A 23587-nucleotide genomic window follows, 5' to 3' on the forward strand; every position below is an offset into this window, starting at 1 on the left:
TGGTCCAGCGTCTCAGTTATGAATATTTGTCGTTGTAAAACTATTGTATAAAGTAGGGATGCAACAAAATGAAAATTTTGGCCGATAATGATGAAAATTTGAAAACCGATAACCGATATATCGGCCGATAAATCTAAATCAAAATTTGTATATAATGTTTGAGAGTCTGATTACAAAACAAAAGTCTCCCCAAACACACAGTTCTGATGTTCAACTTCTCATGATAATGTTATGGAGCCGATATGACAGGCTTGCGCTGCACATGTTGCACTGAACTGTATTTTCCTTTTTTGAAGTGATTTCAATCATATTTCAAGCAATTCATAATCATCATGTTGAACATCTGAAGGAAAAATACATTATTGATCGGCTCTAATATGTTAGACACATTTTCTAATCAGACTGATAACATTAAAAATGAACCGATACCGATATGGTGGCCGATATATTACGCATCACTAGTATAAAGCGCTATTCAAATACAGTTGACTTACCTTGATTATATCATATGATGTAAACATAAAAAACAAAACACACACAGGGGCAATTCCGATATTATCCTAGACAATACATATCACACAAAAAAAAGTTATAAAAGTGAGTTAACTTTAAAACAGTCAAGTCATTTATTTGCATGAAAAATGTCTCCCTTTAAATCTTATTTGCATCTCATTTGCATATCACACTACGTTTGACTTCAAAAGTGTCCAAAATATGACATTTACGTCTAAGCTGAACTATTACCCTGTGCATCTTCACACAGCTGTGCTTTATTACTGAATTAAAGCAAAAGTGTTTTAAAGGAATCGGGTGAGTGATTCAGTGACTCGTTCAAAAAGACAGTTGCTGCGTCCCAATTCATTTGGTCTGTTTGTGAAGAAAAAGTGCATGATTGTGAGTGTGCAGCAGAATATTAGACAAGCTTTGGGACAAACTACTTTATTTTTAGGACGTATAGCATGTGAATCACTTGACTCCCAAATGATTCAGCTGCTAAAATGAATCGGTTGAATGAATGACTCACTCGTTTTAATTTCATATTTAAAGTATCATCAACCGAGCAAGCAAAATATCATTTGATTATCATTATTAATAACAAAATCCTAGAAAATTTAGAGAGATCATTTTTGGAGCTCTTTCTCCAAGTAGGAAAAAAATATATTTCCGATGAAACCTGAGAGTGTGAAATAAAGTGTGTGTTGTTGAGCGCGGAGGTGTTTATGAGCCGAGGCTGCAGAGTAAACACTCGGCTTATTCTGAAGATGAAGGTGTTGCTCGCACGATCGTTCTCCAGCTTAATGATCTGTGAAAGGTGAATTATCTCCGCACACACTCGCTCAGAGGCCTCAGCGCACACACACAGTCCCATTTACACTCATACACACACACAAACACGCACAAGAAAACACACACACACCAAATATTAAAAATGACACTAAAATGTGTCACTGACATCAGTGTAACCTGCAGTCCACATAAGCGGCGCTGTGGGTTGATAACCTCCACACACACTCAGAGATCCTCACACACACACACTCAGATATCCTCACACACACACTCAGATATCCTCACACACACACTCAGATATCCTCACACACACACACACTCAGAGATCCACACACACACTCAGATATCCTCACACACACTCAGATATCCTCACACACACACTCAGATATCCTCACACACACACTCAGATATCCTCACACACACACTCAGATATCCTCACACACACTCAGATATCCTCACACACACTCAGATATCCTCACACACACTCAGATATCCTCACACACACACTCAGATATCCTCACACACACACACACTCAGAGATCCACACACACACTCAGATATCCTCACACACACTCAGATATCCTCACACACACTCAGATATCCTCACACACACTCAGATATCCTCACACACACACTCAGATATCCTCACACACACACTCAGATATCCTCACACACACTCAGATATTCTCACACACACACTCAGATATCCTCACACACACACTCAGATATCCTCACACACACTCAGATATCCTCACACACACTCAGATATCCTCACACACACTCAGATATCCTCACACACACTCAGATATCCTCACGCCGGAGCGTTCGTCGGATGCAGATAAACACAGAGGAGAGAGCCACACTCGGACTACACACGAATCATTTGCTTTCAGGATTAGACAGTGGCAGGACGTTTCACATGCATGGACCCTCGTTGATTGATTTCACACATCAATTCATTAAGGTTATTAACTAATGAGCTGCTGTGCGGTAATAAAGTGTGTGTGCTCAGTGGATCCCCGCGGGCTTCATAAAGCACGCTGTAAATGTGTGAGGATAAAAGCTGGTGTCACACACTCCACACTGCCTCATTGTTGAAGGGCCTGTAAATCGCAGTGTTTTCCTCTCCAGTGAGTTCGTCATAAATCACATAAATCTCGGCCGTCACACATAACACAAGCTCTCTCTCTCTCTCTCACACACACATCACATCGATCAGAGCGAAAGCTTTACAAACCCCCTAAATCTGATAACATTAGTGACCCGAACCCGCGACTCAGAGTCCTCTTCCGTTAGACAGATCCTGAGATGCTTTACAACTCCTGACATCAGTGCAAGCTAATCTCTCCTATTAATAATAATAATATAATTATAATTTATTTTAATATTATAAAAAATTTGTAATGTTAATAATAACAAGAGTACCTAATTAAAATTAGCATTTATAGTAACAATAATAATACAGAGACACTACAGCGAGATCTGAACACACACTAGAGCGAGACCTGAACACACACTACAGCGAGACCTGAACACACACACACACACACACACACACACACACACTACAGCGAGACCTGAACACACACACACACTACAGCGAGATCTGAACACACACTACAGCGAGACCTGAACACACACACTACAGCGAGACCTGAACACACACACACACTACAGCGAGACCTGAACACACACACACACTACAGCGAGACCTGAACACACACACACTACAGCGAGACCTGAACACACACACACACTACAGCGAGACCTGAACACACACACACACTACAGCGAGACCTGAACACACACACACTACAGCGAGACCTGAACACACACACACACTACAGCGAGACCTGAACACACACACACACACACTACAGCGAGACCTGAACACACACACTACAGCGAGACCTAAACACACACACACACACACACTACAGCGAGACCTGAACACACACACTACAGCGAGACCTGAACGCACACACACACTACAGCGAGACCTGAACACACACTACAGCGAGATCTGAACACACACACACTACAGCGAGACCTGAACACACACACTACAGCGAGACCTGAACACACACACACACACACTACAGCGAGACCTGAACACACACACACTACTGCGAGACCTGAACACACACACTACAGCGAGACCTGAACACACACACTACAGCGAGACCTGAACACACACACTACAGCGAGACCTGAACACACACTACAGCGAGACCTGAACACACACACTACAGCGAGACCTGAACACACACTACAGCGAGACCTGAACACACACACTACAGCGAGACCTGAACACACACTACAGCGAGACCTGAACACACACACTACAGCGAGACCTGAACACACACACTACAGCGAGACCTGAACACACACTACAGCGAGACCTGAACACACACACACACTACAGCGAGACCTGAACACACACACACACACACACACTACAGCGAGACCTGAACACACACTACAGCGAGACCTGAACACACACTACAGCGAGACCTGAACACACACTACAGCGAGACCTGAACACACACTACAGCGAGACCTGAACACACACACTACAGCGAGACCTGAACACACACACTACAGCGAGACCTGAACACACACTACAGCGAGACCTGAACACACACTACAGCGAGACCTGAACACACACTACAGCGAGACCTGAACACACACACTACAGCGAGACCTGAACACACACTACAGCGAGACCTGAACACACACTACAGCGAGACCTGAACACACACACTACAGCGAGACCTGAACACACACTACAGCGAGACCTGAACACACACACACACTACAGCGAGACCTGAACACACACACTACAGCGAGACCTGAACACACACTACAGCGAGACCTGAACACACACACACACTACAGCGAGACCTGAACACACACTACAGCGAGACCTGAACACACACACACACACACACACTACAGCGAGACCTGAACACACACACTACAGCGAGACCTGAACACACACACTACAGCGAGACCTGAACACACACACACACACACACACTACAGCGAGACCTGAACACACACACTACAGCGAGACCTGAACACACACACTACAGCGAGACCTGAACACACACTACAGCGAGACCTGAACACACACACTACAGCGAGACCTGAACACACACTACAGCGAGACCTGAACACACACACTACAGCGAGACCTGAACACACACTACAGCGAGACCTGAACACACACACTACAGCGAGACCTGAACACACACTACAGCGAGACCTGAACACACACACTACAGCGAGACCTGAACACACACACACACACACACACTACAGCGAGACCTGAACACACACACTACAGCGAGACCTGAACACACACTACAGCGAGACCTGAACACACACACTACAGCGAGACCTGAACACACACTACAGCGAGACCTGAACACACACACTACAGCGAGACCTGAACACACACACACACACACACACACACTACAGCGAGACCTGAACACACAAACTACAGCGAGACCTGAACACACACACTACAGCGAGACCTGAACACACACTACAGCGAGACCTGAACACACACACTACAGCGAGACCTGAACACACACTACAGCGAGACCTGAACACACACACTACAGCGAGACCTGAACACACACACACACACACACACACACACTACAGCGAGACCTGAACACACACACTACAGCGAGACCTGAACACACACACACTACTGCAAGACCTGAACACACACACTACAGCGAGACCTGAACACACACACTACAGCGAGACCTGAACACACACACTACAGCGAGACCTGAACACACACACTACAGCGAGACCTGAACACACACACACACACACAAACTACAGTGAGACCTGAACACACACTACAGCGAGACCTGAACACACACTACATCAGAGTCAAGAGGCAACACACAGATAAAAATAGACAGTGTCCTGTGCTCATAAAAAAATGCTCTTATTTCTGGCCGTCTGCCGAAACACAGTCTGTCTCGCGTCTCCGAACAGAGGAATTCCTGCGCAGCAAAACACTCTTCAGCAATAATCTGCATGTGTCGTGTTTGAAAACAAATCAAACTTCAGTCTGTCGCTCTGAAGCGTTCCAGATTTACCAGTTTAATTTGAAAATTAATTATCAGCTCTACGCTCAAAAACTGAATAAATGGATTTTAAATACAGGGTAAATATAATGTAGTACCATACAATACACTAAAAATACTTACTAAAAAACAATTATCGAACTAAAATATAGTAAAATTATTTCACTGAAAAACAAATTCGGTCATTTTTTGACCGACGCATGAAGAGCCCCAGAGGGTTGATAACATCATATATCATGATTCTCCAAGTTCTGAGGGTGAGACTGTTAAAAACACATGTACAAACTGAGGGATCGTTCACAATTATTTCTGATGCCATGCAGTAAACAATCATTTCCCCTGAGACGCTCTTTAAGTGCTCTTACACTCCTCACTTCAGGATCAATGCGAGTAGAAAACATCTGTGAACGTCCTTAAACACGAGCCTTTATTCCCTCGGCCATAAGAAACTGCGTTCTTGACAAGCGGCAGCTGTTCAGCACATCTCAGATAAACACGTGTTTGGACAATTAAAATGTTACGCTAGCAGGTCCAAATCAAAGGTGTTCCCTATTAAGTGTGGGATTTGGTGTTGGGATTCGAATACAGTCAAACTAAAAATTATTTAGACACAAATATATTTTGTGATATTTTCCCACTAGTGTGATCAGGACACTATAGTTCATTTCTGTGAGTGAGGAGAGCAAAATAAAGTAAACTGTGAGATATTACACACAAATATTCTTCATACAGTGACATTTATAAACATTTGGGATTAAAAATGATTCCTCCACTTTGAGCTGATGATGTGTGTTTTCTGTAATCGCTAATGCTCTTTATACACACACACACTGAACAACATGAAGCATTGCTTGGTCACTGGTTGAGCTAAACTGGTATTATCTAATTGTGTAGTTCAATTTAACAGCTGACAGATATGCAACATAATTCATGTGTCCAACAGAAGGATGGACGATATATCCACTGATCTGAGAACTGCTCATGTTTATCACCATTAGCTAAACTATAGCGAATAAACTGATGATGTGAGAAATGTTGAAAGTGTCTGAATAAATCTTGGTTTGACTGTGTCCCTGACACTCAAACGACTCAAAGTCATTATAGGAATATGTGGAAAATGTATTTTTCGTTTGCTTTGACTCAAGGTGCCAGCGGCTATGCATCCATCCACCTATTTTCTATGAGCATTTTAGGATATTGCATAAAAAAAATAAATTAAAAAAAATGCTGGATGGAAATGCCAAGATGTGCATTAACTAGAGATGCACCGATATGAACATTTTAGCCCGATACCGATAACCGATAATTCTTTAATTTAGATTTGAAAGCCAATAACCGATATATCTGATAAATCTAAATCCAAATTATGTAACTTTTAAATGCCTGATTACGAAAACAAAAGTCTCGCCATTAAAATCCCCGTCCCAAACAATGTTATAATGTTATGTGGCCGATATAACAGGCTTGCGCTGCACATGTTGTGATGTTGTGCAATCATATTTCAAGCAATTCATAATCATCATGTTGAACAACAGTGCGCATCTGAAGCGTCCCAGCTGAAGAAAATAGAAGAGAATATTCATATCGGGCCGATAATAATTTTAAAAATGAACACAAATCAGCCGATACCGATACGGTGGCCGATATTTTCGTGCGTCCCTTATAATGAGAACATGGTCAGACAATGGTTTAACGATGAAACTTTTGTTTTTGTAATCAGGCTCTTAAAACTTATATATAAATCTGGATTTAGATTTATCAGCCGATATATCGGTTATCAGATTTCAAATATAAAGAATTAAATAAATAAATATAACGAGTCTATCCAATGAAAGGCTTTAGAACTGAGGCTGAGAACTTTACTGAATATTAAAAAACATGGAACCAATAAATAAATAAATTAATTAATTCTTTAAAATGTGAAGCTCCTGGCGCAAGATGCTTAAAAAAACAGCAAAATAAGGTTTTTAATTTAAATTTTTTAAAGATTATCTAAATAAAAAAGCTATTTTGACAAGAGCTTTTGACTTTATTTTTTATTTTCTTGAGAATGTTTATCCTAATTATTTCAATGCAGATTTAATAGATTCTGTTAATAAAAAAGTTCATGTGACGTGATTTCAGCATTATTATATCCGGTGCATGAGGGTGATCGAACACGATCTAATCCTGAATTTAACATGAGAGAGAAGCTAAAATACTGAAATGAAGATCTCAAACAAGTTTAACAAAATCAGAAGTGTGTGTGTGTGTGTGTCGGTCAGACGACACACACACCGTTTGAGAGCCGCGCGTCGCAGTCAGACCTTCATCAAACGAGTCTCACCTCGTTTCCCTCGTTCACAGACACTCCGGAGTTCATGATCCCGAAACTCTCGGATCAATCCCGGTATTCCAGCAGGAGACGGTCACCCGAGGTTGACGAGAAACACGTTCCTCCTGCTTCTGACACACACACACACATCCTCGATTTCACCAGCACGATCCGGACGGTATTCCCAACGCAATCCCAACGGTAATCCACACCAGAGACACGGTTAAATCCACACTGAGAACCGTTGTGGCGATCCACACATTCCCCCAGCCAGCCGGAGACTCCCAACAGCAGATCTGCAGCGCTCTGATTCACACACACACACACACACGGAGAGGGAGAGAGAGAGCGAGGGAGGGCGGGCGAGGGGAGAGAGAGAGAGACGGGGAGAGAGAGAGAGAGAGAGACAGAGAGAGAGAGAGAGAGTCTCTGGGCCTCACAGCTGCATGGGGCCGCAGGAGGAGTGTTTTACACGTGTGTGTGTGTGTGTGTGTGTGTGTGTGTCAGTTCCAGCCAGTCAGATTCCCCTCGGCTGGAATATGATCAGTAACTCTGCTCTTAGATAGTCACTTCTACTCTTTTTAAAAGCCAACTTTATGACCAACTTTCTATTATTTTTCCAGTTGTTTGGGATAAAAGCCAATGATTTTAGACATACACACACAGACAGACACACACACACAGAGTTTATACTCCTCAATTTGGACTATTTCTTGTAATTGTGAGTAAAATCCCAATTCTGAGAAAATTGACAGAATTGTGAGGAAAAAAAGTCACAATGATCCTTTTCAGTTTTTATTCTGTGTCGGAAATAAGATTTGTAAAAAATACTTAAAGTATTAGTTCACTTTTGAAAAAACTTTAGCTGATAATTTACTCACCCCCGTGTCATCCAAGATGTCCATGTCTTTTTTTTCTTCAGTGGAAAAGAAATTAAGGTTTTTGATGAAAACATTCCAGGATTTTTCTCCATATAATGGACTTCAATGGGGTCCAAACGGTTCAAGGTCCAAAAGACAGTTAATAACAGTTTCAGATGCAGCTTTAAACGACACCAGACGATGAATAAGGGTCTTATCATGCGAAACGATCGGTTATTTCAAAACTTATTCCAAAAATGTAACTTTTCTAAGGACAAATGCTAGCCTTGCTCTATTCTGTGAGGCGCGTTTGTAACGTCACGTAATACGTAATTACGTTCAAAAGGTCACGGGCGACGTAGCCGGAAGTACAGAGTCAGTGTTTACAAGTTGAACGCATAGGTTGAACGTGCAAACTAACTCAAACGCCGTTTACAAAAAAAGGCATTAAAAGGTAAAACAACGATGTCGGACGATTTTGACTCTGTACTTCCGGCTACGTCGCCCGTGACCTTTTGAACGTAATTACGTATTACGTGACGTTACAAACGCGCCTCACAGAATAGAGCAAGGCTAGCATTTGTCCTTAGAAAGGAATAAGTTTTGAAATAAGCGATCGTTTCGCATGATAAGACCCTTATTCATCGTCTGGTGTCGTTTAAAGCTGCATCTGAAACTGTTATTAACTGTCTTTTGGACCTTGAACCGTTTGGACCCCATTGAAGTCCATTATATGGAGAAAAATCCTGGAATGTTTTCATCAAAAACCTTCATTTCTTTTCGACTGAAGAAAGAAAGACATGGACATCTTGGATGACACGGGGGTGAGTAAATTATCAGCTAAAGTTTTTTCAAAAGTGAACTACTCCTTTAAGGAGTGAGTGTAACTAGACCAAATTAAAATGACATTTTTACAAATTACTCTTAAGAATGTGGCACTCATGGGGTAAGATGCTAAAAAAGAAAACAGTCATTATTTGTGTTATCGTGTTTGGTGTCGTCAGTGACGGACGCTAGAGGGTTTAGAGTTTAGATGACTTCGCACATGTCATGTGTACTTACGAAATCACATGAAAGCTCCATTAAAGCATTAAAAAAAGCAAATATTCTGTATTTTTGAAATCATATCTCACTTCCACACACTCACTGCAGCAGATTCAACATTAATGACACTAGACCAGACTTTATTTTTAACTGAATTTAAGAACTGGAAGAAAGTCTGCTCATGTTCACACACACACACACACACACACACACACTCTGATGGTTTACTTGTGTGTGCTCTCGCTGGCCGTGATCCAGAACCTTCTCTGATGGATTATATCGCTCTGCAGGCACACACTCTGTGTAACATACTTCATTATAGGTGTGTGTCATCATTGTGTTAGACGAGTCTTCATCAAATACTCTGTCAGGAACAATTAAAAACACACTGCATCAGTCTCACACACACACTCATTCTCACACACTGACTGTATCCGTCTCACACACACACACTCCGAGTCTCACACTCAACGACTGTAAGATAGTTAACTCCACATCAGGTACATAAACTCATCCACTAACCGTTCAGAAATGTCCTGTTGCTTCTACATGTCGTCACTAGAACATAAGATTAAAAGTTTGACATTTTCAGGACATGAGCTCTTGAAGCTCCGCCCCCTGAGCCGGGAGCAGCAGCTCATTTGCATTTAAAGGGACACACACACACAACGGTGTGTTTTTGCTCACACTCAAAAAGTGACAATTTTGACATGATATATAACAATATCTGTGGCGTGTTTTGAGCTAGAACTTCACACACACACACACACACACACGCACACACACACGCACTCTGGGGACATAAGAGACTTATTTACATCTTGTGATCAATACACCCCCCTTTAAGCAACGAGAACGCTTTGGCCTGATGGTGGAAAAGCTTCAGATTGCCCAGTAAATAATGAGATCTGGTCATTACAGACGAACACCACAGAAGCACGTCGCTCTACAACAGCATTGCAGTCGTTTCCCTCGGTGTGTGTGTTCTCGAGGTCACCTACACACACCGCCATTAAAACCTCTCAGCCTTTAAACCCCCCGTACTGCTGATGTCATCAAGACACACTCGGGGAATGTCACAATTACTCTCACAATATGGCTTCACACACACTTCTGGAAAACACTAGGGTCTTTACCCAGAATTCAACAGTGAAAACACACACACACAGGCTGCATCTGAAATCACATAGTTCCCACTATATCTAGGTGAGAAAGTGTGTGTATGTGTGTGTAAGCGTGTGTGTGTGTGTGCGCATGCATGTTTATCTGAGGGCAGGAGAGAAAACCATACACACACACACATATCATTTCAAACCATTCCCATGGTGAGCATGTGTTGTCAATCAGCATCCTTAGAAATGCCTAAATCAGGTCAGCGGAGAAAAGCCCCGCCCACACGTCACGGGATTGGTCACATGTTTGTGATGCGGGAAACAGGGGTGTGTGTGAGACTGTCTTTGGTTCACTGCAGTTTTAAGGAGGAAATACTCAGCAATGCTGTCCACTTATCAACTTACACACGGTGTGTGTTAAAGCGGATTAAACACACACACACACACACACACACACACACGCACACACACACACACACACTCTGTCTCTCAAACACACACACGCACTCTCTCTCATTCACACAAACACACACACACACACACACACACACTCTCTTCTCTTTCTCAAACACACACACACACTTTACAAATAGAAAATGTTAAAGTTGTAAACAGGTGAAACACAAACACTGACAGTCGCCTGAATCTGGACTGAAGGAGATCTGCGGCGCTCCAGTAAACGTGACTTTGACGGATCGGCGACATGCATTAGCGAGACGAGGACATTAGCAGAGAGCAGATCATGCTCATAATCAAATCTGTGCTCAAGCGGAGGATGAAGAGACCGAGAGAAAACCACACACACACAGAGTTTAATACAGCAGATACTGACCCAACACACACACACACACTCAGCAGTGCTGAAATCCTCCATAACACACTCTCAGAGTTCAATACTGATGATCCAATACACTTCCTAACAGTCTTTTCTCAGAAAAGTTTTACACCATATTACTAGACTGAGCGATTCAGCAAATGAGGTTTAAATGTGGCTTATGAAAACACAAAAGTAAAAGTATATAAAAAAAAGTTTGTCGCTATGGGCTAGGGTGTTGCTATGCGGTTGTAAAGGTACTCTGGGTTGTTTCTAGGGTGTTGCTATGCGGGTGTAAAGGTACTCTGGGTTGTTTCTAGGGTGTTGCTATGTGTAACCCCTTACACCCGGGTCCTACTCGCCCCGCTCCGAGCGGGCCTCGAACCCGGGTCTCCGGCGTGAGAGTCAGGCGCTCTAACAAGGAGGCTAAAGACTGCAGCCTCTAGCGTCTGTCGCTAGAGCGCCTATTGAGATCGGGGAGTGAGGTTTACTCGCACAGCAACTACTAGCTGGCCTCCGTTACATATGCGGGTGTAAAGGTACTCTGGGTTGTTTCTAGCGTGTTGCCATGCGGGTGTAAAGGTACTCTGGGTTGTTTCTAGGGTGTTGCTATGCGGTTGTAAAGGTACTCTGGGTTGTTTCTAGGGTGTTGCTATGCGGTTGTAAAGGTACTCTGGGTTGTTTCTAGGGTGTTGCTATGCGGATGTAAATGTATTCTGGGTTGTTTCTAGGGTGTTGCTATGTGGTTGTAAAGGTACTCTGGGTTGTTTCTAGGGTGTTGCTATGCGGATGTAAATGTATTCTGGGTTGTTTCTAGCGTGTTGCTATGCGGTTGTAAAGGTACTCTGGGTTGTTTCTAGGGTGTTGCTATGCGGTTGTAAATGTATTCTGGGTTGTTTCTAGGGTGTTGCTATGCAGTTGTAAAGGTACTCTGGGTTGTTTCTAGGGTGTTGCTATGCGGTTGTAAATGTATTCTGGGTTGTTTCTAAGGTGTTGCTATGCGGTTGTAAAGGTACTCTGGGTTGTTTCTAGGGTGTTGCTATGCGGTTGTAAATGTATTCTGGGTTGTTTCTAGGGTGTTGCTATGCGGTTGTAAAGGTACTCTGGGTTGTTTCTAGGGTGTTGCTATGCAGTTGTAAAGGTACTCTGGGTTGTTTTAGGGTGTTGCTATGCAGTTGTAAAGGTACTCTGGGTTGTTTCTAGGGTGTTGCTATGCGGTTGTAAAGGTACTCTGGGTTGTTTCTAGGGTGTTGCTATGAGGTTGTAAAGCTACTCTGGGTTGTTTCTAGGGTGTTGCTATGCGGTTGTAAAGGTACTCTGGGTTGTTTTAGGGTGTTGCTATGCAGTTGTAAAGCCACTCTGGGTTGTTTCTATGGTGTTGCTATGCAGTTGTAAAGGTACTCTGGGTTGTTTCTAGGGTGTTGTTATGCGGTTGTAAAGCCACTCTGGGTTGTTTCTAGGGTGTTGCTATGCGGTTGTAAAGCCACTCTGGGTTGTTTCTAGGGTGTTGTTATTCTGGGTTGTTTGTATTCTGTAACAACGCATGTGCTCGCCATCAGCATTCACACAGGTTCGTGTTTTTAAAGTTTGCTTAGAGTGAACTTAAAGAGTTTTCTGTAAGAATGGTGTCATGTTAGTGGCCTTTAAGTTAATAACTAATGATTGTTGCGACAGAAGGTAGTCAATCAAAATAACTTTATTTTAGAGCTGCTGTAAAGCCAAACAATCTCTGTTACTGTACAGTAATCTCCTGTTATCACTGTAAAGCTGCTTTGGAACAATCTATATTGTTAAAAGACACTATTGAGATATATTATAATCTATATTATTGAAGATGACTTAAATTGCTATGCAGTTGCTAGGGTACTTGATGGTTGCTATGGTATTCGGTTGGTTGCTAGGGTGTTGCTATGCAGTTGCTAGGGTACTCGGTGGTTGCAATGGTATTCGGTTGGTTGTTAGGGTGTTGCTATGCAGTTGCTAGGGTCTTCGGTTGGTTGCTAGGATGTTCCTATTAAGTTGCTAGGGTGTTGCTAAGGTACTCAAGCTGGTTGCTATGAAAGCAATAATCAAGATAAGACAATTATAACTCACAACACACATCATTAGTGTTACAACAGAGAGTTAATGCAACTGTTCAGCTTAACAATAAAATAAAACCAACACTGAGGAGCAGAAGATCAAAGCCCGCTACTGACACACAACATCCACATCTAAAGCCCTAAACCAGTCCTGAAGCAGAATTAGCCTGTAAACACACACGACTCGAGCTGTAATGTCCTCCGTAATGATTCTGTCCAGCTTTACTGCGGTAACCTGATCCACACATCAGCAGAGCTGTTAAAACATCACATGACACCAAGAGCACATTCCTCCATCACAGTAAACACACACACACACACACACACACACACACACACTCTCTGACGTCACTCACATTAATACATGCCATATGTCAGAGAAGACCAGCCAAGAGATGCTGATAATACACAACAATCACTCAACAAACCACCCTGAATATTCACACACACACACACACACACACACACACACACACACACTATCACACTCACTCACACACACACACACACACACACGAGTGTCTCCATCTTTGTCTGACTCCGATTGAACATAAAAGGCAAAATGTTTTGTAAATGTTCAGTGTTTGTGTGTGTGTGTGTGTGTGTGTGGTAAAAGGACAAAAGCTCTCGAAGCTCCGCCCCCTGTGCCAGGAGCAACAGCTCATTCGCATTTAAAGGGACATACACAAAACGGTGAGTCTCTCAAAAAGTGACAATTTTAACATGCTATATAACAATATCTGTGGGGTATTTGTGCTAAAACTTCACACACACACACACACACACACACACTCTGGGGACATCAGAGTCTTATTTTACATCTTGTGAAAAGGGCATTACATTTGCACTTGGGTGTGCAGACACGAAGGCTGATCTGAACAAGAGGAGCTGATGAGCAGATGTCCCTACGCCCGCTCGGATCGCTCGCTGTCTGCATTCACATGAAAGAAAACCGATTTCAACAATCTTTATGAGCAAACTGATACCGTATCGTGACAGAAGGACTTGCTTTCATCATCTCGCCAGAAGCTAAAGATCTCATCAGGAAATTAAACTGAATTCAGAGAGGACAAAAGCTACAAGATATGTTGAGATACAATCCTGACAGCTCATATTTATCCCAGTGATAATCTCGCTCTGAGATAGAGCGCCATCTACAGCCTGACACACACACTGCATCATAAAGGTTCAGCGGTTCACAGGTCAAGCTTTCTCTGTTTTACTCTTGAAGAGCGAATCTCACAGAATCATCAAACATGATTAATAAACCAAATCATTCTGATCACACACTTCAGTGTGCATTCAGATACACATGCACACAATATAAAATCTTTTTATTGGTAAAGTTTTAGCATTTTAGTTTGAATTGTGAGCATGTTTAGGGTTTTCTATGTGAACTGAAGCATTTTCAGTCATTCCTGAGGGGCTCAGATTGACCCGAAGATTTGTTACTTTTTTACATTTCAACCACAAATCTCCTTGTTTGTGTGTGTGTTTGTGACTCACAGTGTTGGCCAGGTCCAGGTAGTTTCCGCTCAGAGCCGCCGACGGCTTCGACAGGAGCTTGTGAAGCCCGGATGAAGGTTCGAGAAGCTTCTGGAGGAACGGCGAGCTCGGATTGGCTTGATCTGGACTCTGTAAATCTCGGACCCCAGAGTCAAACTCCCAACTCTCACGAGCGCCTGCGAGAACCACACAAGACGGCAGAGCCGAGCTGAACATGCTAACTTTGGTGTTAGACTGTGTGTGTAAATGAACAGGACCCAAAGCACAGACGATAGAAACGCCAGAATAACAATATTCATGATTCTGAAGAGTTATTTCAGACGACTATGCTTGTACCGTCTCTGACTAGAGATATATAAAATAATGTCGGACACTTTAACACAAATATCCCCATTGCATTATTATAGATTATATATAGCAGTTTAATATAGTACTGACACTAAAACTCTGACAACTTGAATTCTTTCACCCATATTGATTATTTTGGGTGAACTACACACATTGTTGCAGTTTTGCATTGTGATATATTGTTAAACCCATGTATAAAAATCATGAAATCATTATTATTACACATTATATAGGCCATCATATCAGTATCAGCCGATATCGGTTCATTTTTAAAATATTAGAGCTGATAAATAATGCATTATTTCCTTCAGATGCGCACATTTCAACATGATGATTATGAATTGCTTAAAATATGATTGAAGGAAAATACAGTTCAGTGCAACATGTGCAGCGTCATATCGGCTACATAACATTATCATGAGAACATCATAACTGTGTTTGAGACGGGGATTTTAATGGAGAGACTTTTGTTTTGTAATCAGACTCTCAAAAATTACATAAGAATTTGGATGTAGATTTATCGGCCGATATACCGGTTATCGGCTTTCAAATTTAAAGAATTACCGGTTATCGGCATCAGCCAAAATCTTCATATCGGTGCATCTCTATTATGCACTACACTCTCAGAAAAAAAAGGTACAAAAGCTGTCACTGGGGCTGTACCTTTTCAAAAGGTACACTTTTGTACCCAAAGACTGCATATTGGTACCTTAGTGGTACATATTAGCACCTAAAATGGACATATTACCACCTAAAAAGGACATATTAGCTCATGAAATTGACATATTAGCACCTAAAATGTACATATTAGCACCTAAAATATACATTTTAACACTTAAAATAATATATTAGTACCTCAAATGTACATATTACCACCTAAAATGGACATATAAGCTCATGAAATTGACATATTAGCTCCTGAAATGGACATATTACCACCTAATATGTACATATTAGCACCTAAAATGTACATATTAACATTTAAATGTACATAGTAACACTTAAAATGTTCATATTAACACTTAAAATGTACATATTAGCACCCAAAATGTACATATTAACACCAAAAATGTATTTATTAGCTCATGAAATGGACAAAAGTTTACCTTTTGAAAAGGTACAGCCCCAGTGACAACTTTTGTACCTTTTTTTCCGAGAGTGTGGGTTACATTTGCATATTCTCCCTTATGGAGTGCATTAGTGCCCCGACCACTTTTCAGCAGGAATTATTGTCTCATTTAAAAAAAAAAATCATATTCACATTTAAGATGATGTCAGAAAGGACAGTTCACCCAAAAATGTCACTCACCCTCAAGTTGTTACAAACCTTTTTCCGAAAGATATTTTGAGGAATGTGTTATTTGTGGGTGAACTGTCCCTTTAAGGTTCTGGACCGGGAACACCTCGTACCTAAACTGTTCTCGCTGCTGGTCGGCCAGGAGGCGACGCGCTCCCGAAGGCTCTTCTGCTCCGAGTCGCCGGAGACGAGAGACAGGTGTCCTTCTTCTTTCCGGATCTCTCCGACCAGTTGCATGCGACAGCGCGTGAAGTCTTCGAAGGAAATCTTTCCTCGCTCGTCGGCGCCGAGCTGACCCATGATCTCTGCCACCGCGTCCTCCATGTTCAGCTGCCGGCACACCATCAACAAATCATTCCTGAGAGAGAGAGAGAGAGAGAGAGAGAGAGAGAGAGAGAGAGAGAGAGAGAGAGAGAGAGAGAGAGAGAGAGAGAGAGAGAGAGAGAGAGGTGTAACGTAATTTTTGAGAGCCTGATTACAAAAACAAAAGTCTCATCATTAAAATCCCCGTCTCAAACACACAGTTCTGATGTTCTCATGATAATGTTATGTGGCCGATATGACACATGTTGCACTGAACTGTATTTTCCTTTTTTGAAGTGATTCCAATCATATTTCAAGCAATTCATAATCATCATGTTGAACAGTGCGCATCTGAAGGAAATAATACATTATTGATCGGCTCTAATATATCAGACACATTTTATTATCAGACCGATAACATTAAAAATATCGGCCAATATATCGTGCATCTCTAGTTTATTTACATGTCATGAAATTGACATATTAGCACCTAAAATATACATTTTAACACTTAAAATAATATATTAGTACCTCAAATGTACATGACAATTTTATTTACATTTACAGTCATAAATTGTGCAGACTGGACATTTCACAAAAAAAGCACAAAAGTGACTGTATAAGCAGGATATTTTTAACTTTATCTCATTAACGATAACAGACAAGACAGAGAAGGTTACTTTTGATATATGAAACAAAGTCTTTATTTTTTATACTTATTTTTTAAGAGATTCAAACAATAAATACTAGGGATGCACGATATATCGGCCGATATCGGTTCATTTTTAATGTTGTCGTTATCGGTCTGATAATAAAATGTGTCTGATATATAAAAGATAATAAATAATGTATTATTTCCTTCAGATGAGCACTGTTCAACATGATGATTATGAATTGCTTGAAATATGATTGGAATCACTTCAAAAAAGGAAAATACAGTTCAGTGCAACATGTGTCATATCGGCTACATTATCATGAGAACATCATAACTGTGTGTTTGAGACGGGGATTTTAATGATGAGACTTTTGTTTTTGTAATCAGGCTCTCAAAAATTACATAAAAATTTGGATTTTGATTTAATATCGGCCGATATATCGGTTATCGGCTAAAATGTTCATATTGGTGCATTACTTAATGCTGTTTTGTGTCTCTTTAATGTGTGCTGACAGATCACTGATCTTCTTCTTCTTCACTGCTAGTTATAGACCCAAATAAACATGCGTAAACATCCGGATGACTGTTCCACCGTGATGAATTACATCGTTTTTTTAAGTTCAAGACGTTAATCTAATAACTCGCCCGACAAAATTCTGATGACAAAAATGGACAAAATGCAAATTAATTGTTTTGTTAGACACCAGGCATAAAGAAGTGATTTAAGTTTAACATAATGGTTATGTATTATTTGCATTATATGCCTGAACTAGATTCTTCCATTCTTTGTCAAATGTTTTGCTTATAAAGTACGTTTGTGTCTTTTTTTACAACAAATCATTCTTGTTTTGAGAACGAACTTCATCACTTTAACCATGACAATCTTTTTCTGATGTTTCACAATCATGAAATGTCACACCACTGTCTTTATTTGCAACTCTAGATAGTTTGTTTTATCATGTTCTTTCTTTCTGGTTGTATTTGTGCAACTTTCCTAACACTTAATGACACTTGCTTTGATGTTTTCTATCTAACGCAATGCAATGACATTTTTAAGATGGAGACAATATTATAAATCGTTTACACTGAAGCATGCTGCTGTTGTGATTTTGGAAACGATTAGAAAATAATGTTGAACAATCATCAACTGAACAAATTTTAACTCAATTCAAAGCTTTAATTCAATTTAATTAACTAATTTGATTTTTTTTAAAGTATCAGCAATGTAACTTAACCTTTACGCTGGGGTCCCAGACAGGATTTCAGTCAAAGTTTCAAGAAAAGAAAAGTCTGATTTGCTTACACAAAAGCTGTTAATTTATGAGATGAGGATTTTACACCATAATAATCACTCGAAAATAGAAAATAAATAAAATATGTATTAAAATATGTATATTCAAAAAGTGAGCAAATTCATGTGTTCCAAAATAGAACAAGTTCAGAAACATAAACAAACACCCCAAAGTTTAGTGGATGAGGATGAAACATTTCCCGTCACTTCCGACACCGCGAACGCGCTTCTGACAGCTTTAACGAACTTTACACGCGATTATGCGTCTGTTTTTCACGAGTTAAATCGTTACATTGTTGCAACAGTCTCTCTGAAACACGCGTGACGTCACCGCGCGCGTCCCGCTGCTCAGCTTCGCGACTCTTAATTAGTTTCTCTTGCAGAACGAGAGAGTTTAGTGTGTTTTCTGACCGGTTTATGTATCCGTCTCCGTCCCCGTCGCACGTCTGGAAGAGCCGCCGCACGCGTTCCTCCTCCGCGGTGCTGTTTGACGCGTCGCTGCTGCCGCTGCTGCCGCTCACCTCCGCCGCCATCATCAACGCGCATGCGCACAAACACACACACGCTCCAGCAGCTGCACACCCACTGCATTCTGTGTAGCCTAATTAGTGTGCATGTGATAAAACATGTGGCATAGCTTGTTTCCAAATACATTTTTCTTTCTCACATTTGCGAGTTTATACAATTGCGTGTTATAAATCAGAATTGAGAATTGTGAGAAAGTTGAAAAAAAAAACTTTGAAAAATATCATTGAATATTTAACCATAGCAAAAGTAAATTTATTACTTATGTTATTTTTTCATCTCTATTTATTTTGTTTACTTAAAATAATACAACTCTAATAGTATTTTAATCTCCAATATATTATTTAACAGTTAATATAATTCATTAATGCTTCGCTAATTAGCAGAAGACAATTTAAATCCCAGTCACACACAGAACTGTGATTATTCTACTCTATACTTTTATGAATTTTATTGAGAAACCATAAGGAGAAGGTGAATTAAGACTGAGAGTCAATGTTCAGAAATTATTCATTATTATGTGTTTTGAACTAGCTGTATAACTGTGTTTTCTGATGTGATGGTTGTCAAACTCAAAACATTTGTTTATTTTAAATTATAAAAAAATGCCATTATTTTAAATGAAAAACTTAATGATTGTAATTTATTGAGAAAATATTTTAGTTTGTCTTGTATATTTTTTTGGATTAAATCAGATAGCATTTAAAGCTGTCATATCTGCACAAACACATCTGTCATTACACCAATGACTGCAATTGCAGATTTCCAACAGAGATGGCGACAAAGTTCAAAAATTGGATACAAAAGCGATTAATTTCTCACATCTAGCCTCTTCAAACAGCACAGACATGAACTGAAACTCCACTGTGACTTCATGACGTGTTTAATAGCAGTTAGCATGGTTAGCATCCTGCGAACGTCAAACGGCATCCTGGAGAAACGCCTGAATAATGCAGAGTCACGCCGGAGAACACAGATCAGCAAAGAACATTTATTACTCCTATAACTTAACATATGAAAATGCATAAAAACAGGCATTGTTCACGAAATAACTCAAACAAAACACTATTAAGGCGATGAGCACTGAGTACTGCGAGCGTTTATTTGATGGTTTTGCTGATGTTGCTGTAACCGGCCCCGACACACGTCATCAGGACCTTCTCTCCTCCTTTACACTTGTCTTCTCCGGGTCTCTGGGGCTCCATCTTGAACATGATCTGGAAGAAGTCTCGGATGTGTCTCAGGAACTCGACCCTGCGGTGGAGAACAAGAACACAACCGTTCATTACCCTGTACATGCCCAAAAACATGTGACCATAACCCTTTACCTGCATGTCATGTGACCATAACCAACATCAGAGTTGAAGTCATGTGACCATAACCAACATCAGAGTTGACGTCATGTGACCATAACCAACATCAGAGTTGACGTCATGTGACCATAACCAACATCAGAGTTGAAGTCATGTGACCAATAACCCTTTACCTGCATGTCATGTGACCATAACCAACATCAGAGTTGAACTGTGAACCAGTGATATTTAACTGTTATTGTTTTAATTCATATATTAAAAATAAGGAAAATGTGAAATTCAAAGTTTTCGTAGTTCTGTTGTCTGTTTTTGTCATTTTTGATAGTTTATACAGTTTTAGGAGTTAACATGTCTATATAAGTTTATTATTTTGTATTTCAGTTTTAGTTATTTTAGTACAATTCAGTTAAACTAATAAAAAACCTAGAAATACTGCTTTGGCAACCATTTATCTTATTTCAGTAAACCTTTACTTCAGTTTTTAATGGTTTTAGTTTTAGTTAAATACAATAACATTGTCGTGAGCACGTGAATGTGTTGTTAAATTATTGGAATATTACATATTTTAGGATAAAGGGGTTCATGAAATATTAAAATAACATTATATACACGGGTAAAAATAGGTAAAAATACAAAATTACACATTTTTTAAAAAGTTAGGATAAAATGTAGAAAATATGAAAAGTTGATATTTTTTTCATAATTATGATATTTCAAGTCAATTTAATATTAAATATTTCAAGTCAACATTTTATGTCATAATTCTGACTTGCGGTGTTTTTGTCTTTTAATTTAATTCATATTTATGACTTAATTTCAACTGTCATATTGGACTTGTCAATTTCATCTCGATTCAGAATTTTGATCATAATTATGACTTTTAATAACCTAATTATATCTTATGACTGAGTGTGCCATCATTTTAACTGTCGCAATTTTAACTTTACGTCAATTTTGACTCCGTTTAAACCATAATGTCATAAATATTACTTTTTTAGTTCAGAATTTCAACTTTTTGACGCAATTTTGACAAGTCAGCTTTGACTTTACATCAGAATTATGATGATCAGATCCAGATATGATAATGACCAATCAGAGCAGAGCATCTCTCAGAGAGGCGGAGCTTAGAGAGACTGAGTCTTTGACACTGAGGAAATTACAGTGTTTTTGACCTTCAATGCATGTGAACCTGTTCTAGGAGACACTTTAACCATTTATAGCACACACACACACACACACACACACACACACACACACACACACAGACAGACGAGGGAGGTTCCTCCGGAGTCGATCCACTGGAGCTCAGACATGTGTTGGCACCGTCAATCTTCAGTTATCATAGTACTGTACTCGACAGACACACAGCACCGGCACCATGATAACTGAACATGGACAATTCATGACGCAGAGAACACTTCCGGTGTGATGAGGGCGGGAGAACGTGAATCTTCTGGGTATTCTCGTCTTGTTCCAGTCCAGATATCTACAAATCCTTAATCCAAAGACGCATTTACTAAAGTAGTCACATGCCATCAGATAATATGTCTTGTTTTAACATTATTTTTCTGACCTGGTTATTTGAAATAATAAAATAATTTCTTCAGATGGGACCACCTTGTAACCAATCAGATCAACGTGTTGCAACTCATTTGCATATTCATAGACCGCGCATACTAAATGAGGCGAGGATGTCGAGTTACATCACACATACATTTTTTTAAAAGTCATTTGATTATTTTTGTACTTGACTTGAACTTGACTTGACTTGACTTGACTTGATATTGCTGTCAGTGTGTGTGTGTGTGTGTGTGTGTGTGTGTGTGTGTGCTTACGTGTAGGGCGAGAGCGGTCCTAACAGGGTTTTAGAGACGTCTTGCTGGCCTAAAGTCATGTACAGGAGAGCCAAGCTCTGATTGGTTGAATCCACACATCCGCCCTGCAGATTAAAGAAAGGAGGAGGAGCGTCACAATCAAGAGGTCAAGGGTTACCATGGTTATATATATGGCTGCTAGAAATAAAACAATAACAAAACTAACTCAATCACAGTAATAACAGTCCCATCTCTTCTCTCCTCTGATGATGATGTGGGCGGGGCTATAACCTGTCACTCACAGGAGATCAGCCAATAGCACAATAAACAAGCCCCGCCCACATTTGTTCTCGTTTCACTCGATATGCGGCAAACGAACCAGTGCAACCTGTGTTTTTTATAAACCGTCGATGAGAATGTCGGATCTTCAGGAATAATTATAAAGCGCATGCATTTATCTTTGATCCATATGTGAACAAATTATGGACATATTCATATTAACCCTCACAAAACGACACAATCATACTGTAAATGTATTCTTAATCCTCCATGGCACTGAATGATTATTAGCATTGACTAACACATCAAATGTCACATTTCTCTATGAATCGGCTCATTTGAATCGGCTCATTTGAATCGGCTCCTTTGAACAGATGCTTTGATATATTACTACAGTTTTACTGATAAGTCTAAGGAGCCCGAAGTGTTTAGTTGCGTGAAACAACAGAAACTTTAAACCTGCAGTCGATCCTCTCCAATAATTGATCTGCACCCGTCCTGAAGAGACACTCGCGTCCCGATCGTATGAATTATGAATGATCATAAGCTGAAATATTCCTCATATCATGCCAGATCTCAGTAAAGCTGAACCTCCCGAACCCTGTCCACGGGACGCTCCTGTCAGACTC

At 40.4% G+C, this 23587-nt stretch overlaps 2 protein-coding genes across 4 annotated transcripts in view; both read right to left on the minus strand.

Moving 5' to 3' along the window:
- The window catches only part of mcc (MCC regulator of WNT signaling pathway), a 63906-nt gene extending 44180 nt beyond the window's left edge, over positions 1-19726 (minus strand). The window contains exons 1-3 of one of the 3 annotated variants that reach the window (XM_089130679.1): positions 19439-19726; positions 16892-17136; positions 15134-15309 (exon numbers count right to left, since the gene is read on the minus strand). In XM_089130679.1, the coding sequence (XP_088986805.1) occupies positions 15134-15309; positions 16892-17136; positions 19439-19563 (546 nt within the window). In that variant the 5' untranslated portion in view covers positions 19564-19726. Of the gene's footprint in view, positions 1-7728; positions 8067-15133; positions 15310-16891; positions 17137-19438 lie in introns of those variants that run through there. The other 2 variants (XM_089130681.1, XM_089130682.1) reach the window with 2 other exon arrangements.
- Positions 19727-20529: 803 nt separating this feature from the next.
- rcl1 (RNA terminal phosphate cyclase-like 1) overlaps positions 20530-23587 on the minus strand; it is an 11135-nt gene continuing 8077 nt past the window's right edge. The window contains exons 8-9 of the mRNA XM_089130683.1: positions 22701-22804; positions 20530-20806 (exon numbers count right to left, since the gene is read on the minus strand). Coding sequence (XP_088986809.1) covers positions 20653-20806; positions 22701-22804 — 258 coding nt within the window. The 3' untranslated portion in view covers positions 20530-20652. The remainder of the gene's footprint in view (positions 20807-22700; positions 22805-23587) is intronic.

The sequence above is a fragment of the Pimephales promelas genome, chromosome 4, assembly GCF_988280905.1.
Source record: "Pimephales promelas chromosome 4, fPimPro1.hap1.1, whole genome shotgun sequence".
Classification (NCBI taxonomy): domain Eukaryota; kingdom Metazoa; phylum Chordata; class Actinopteri; order Cypriniformes; family Leuciscidae; genus Pimephales; species Pimephales promelas.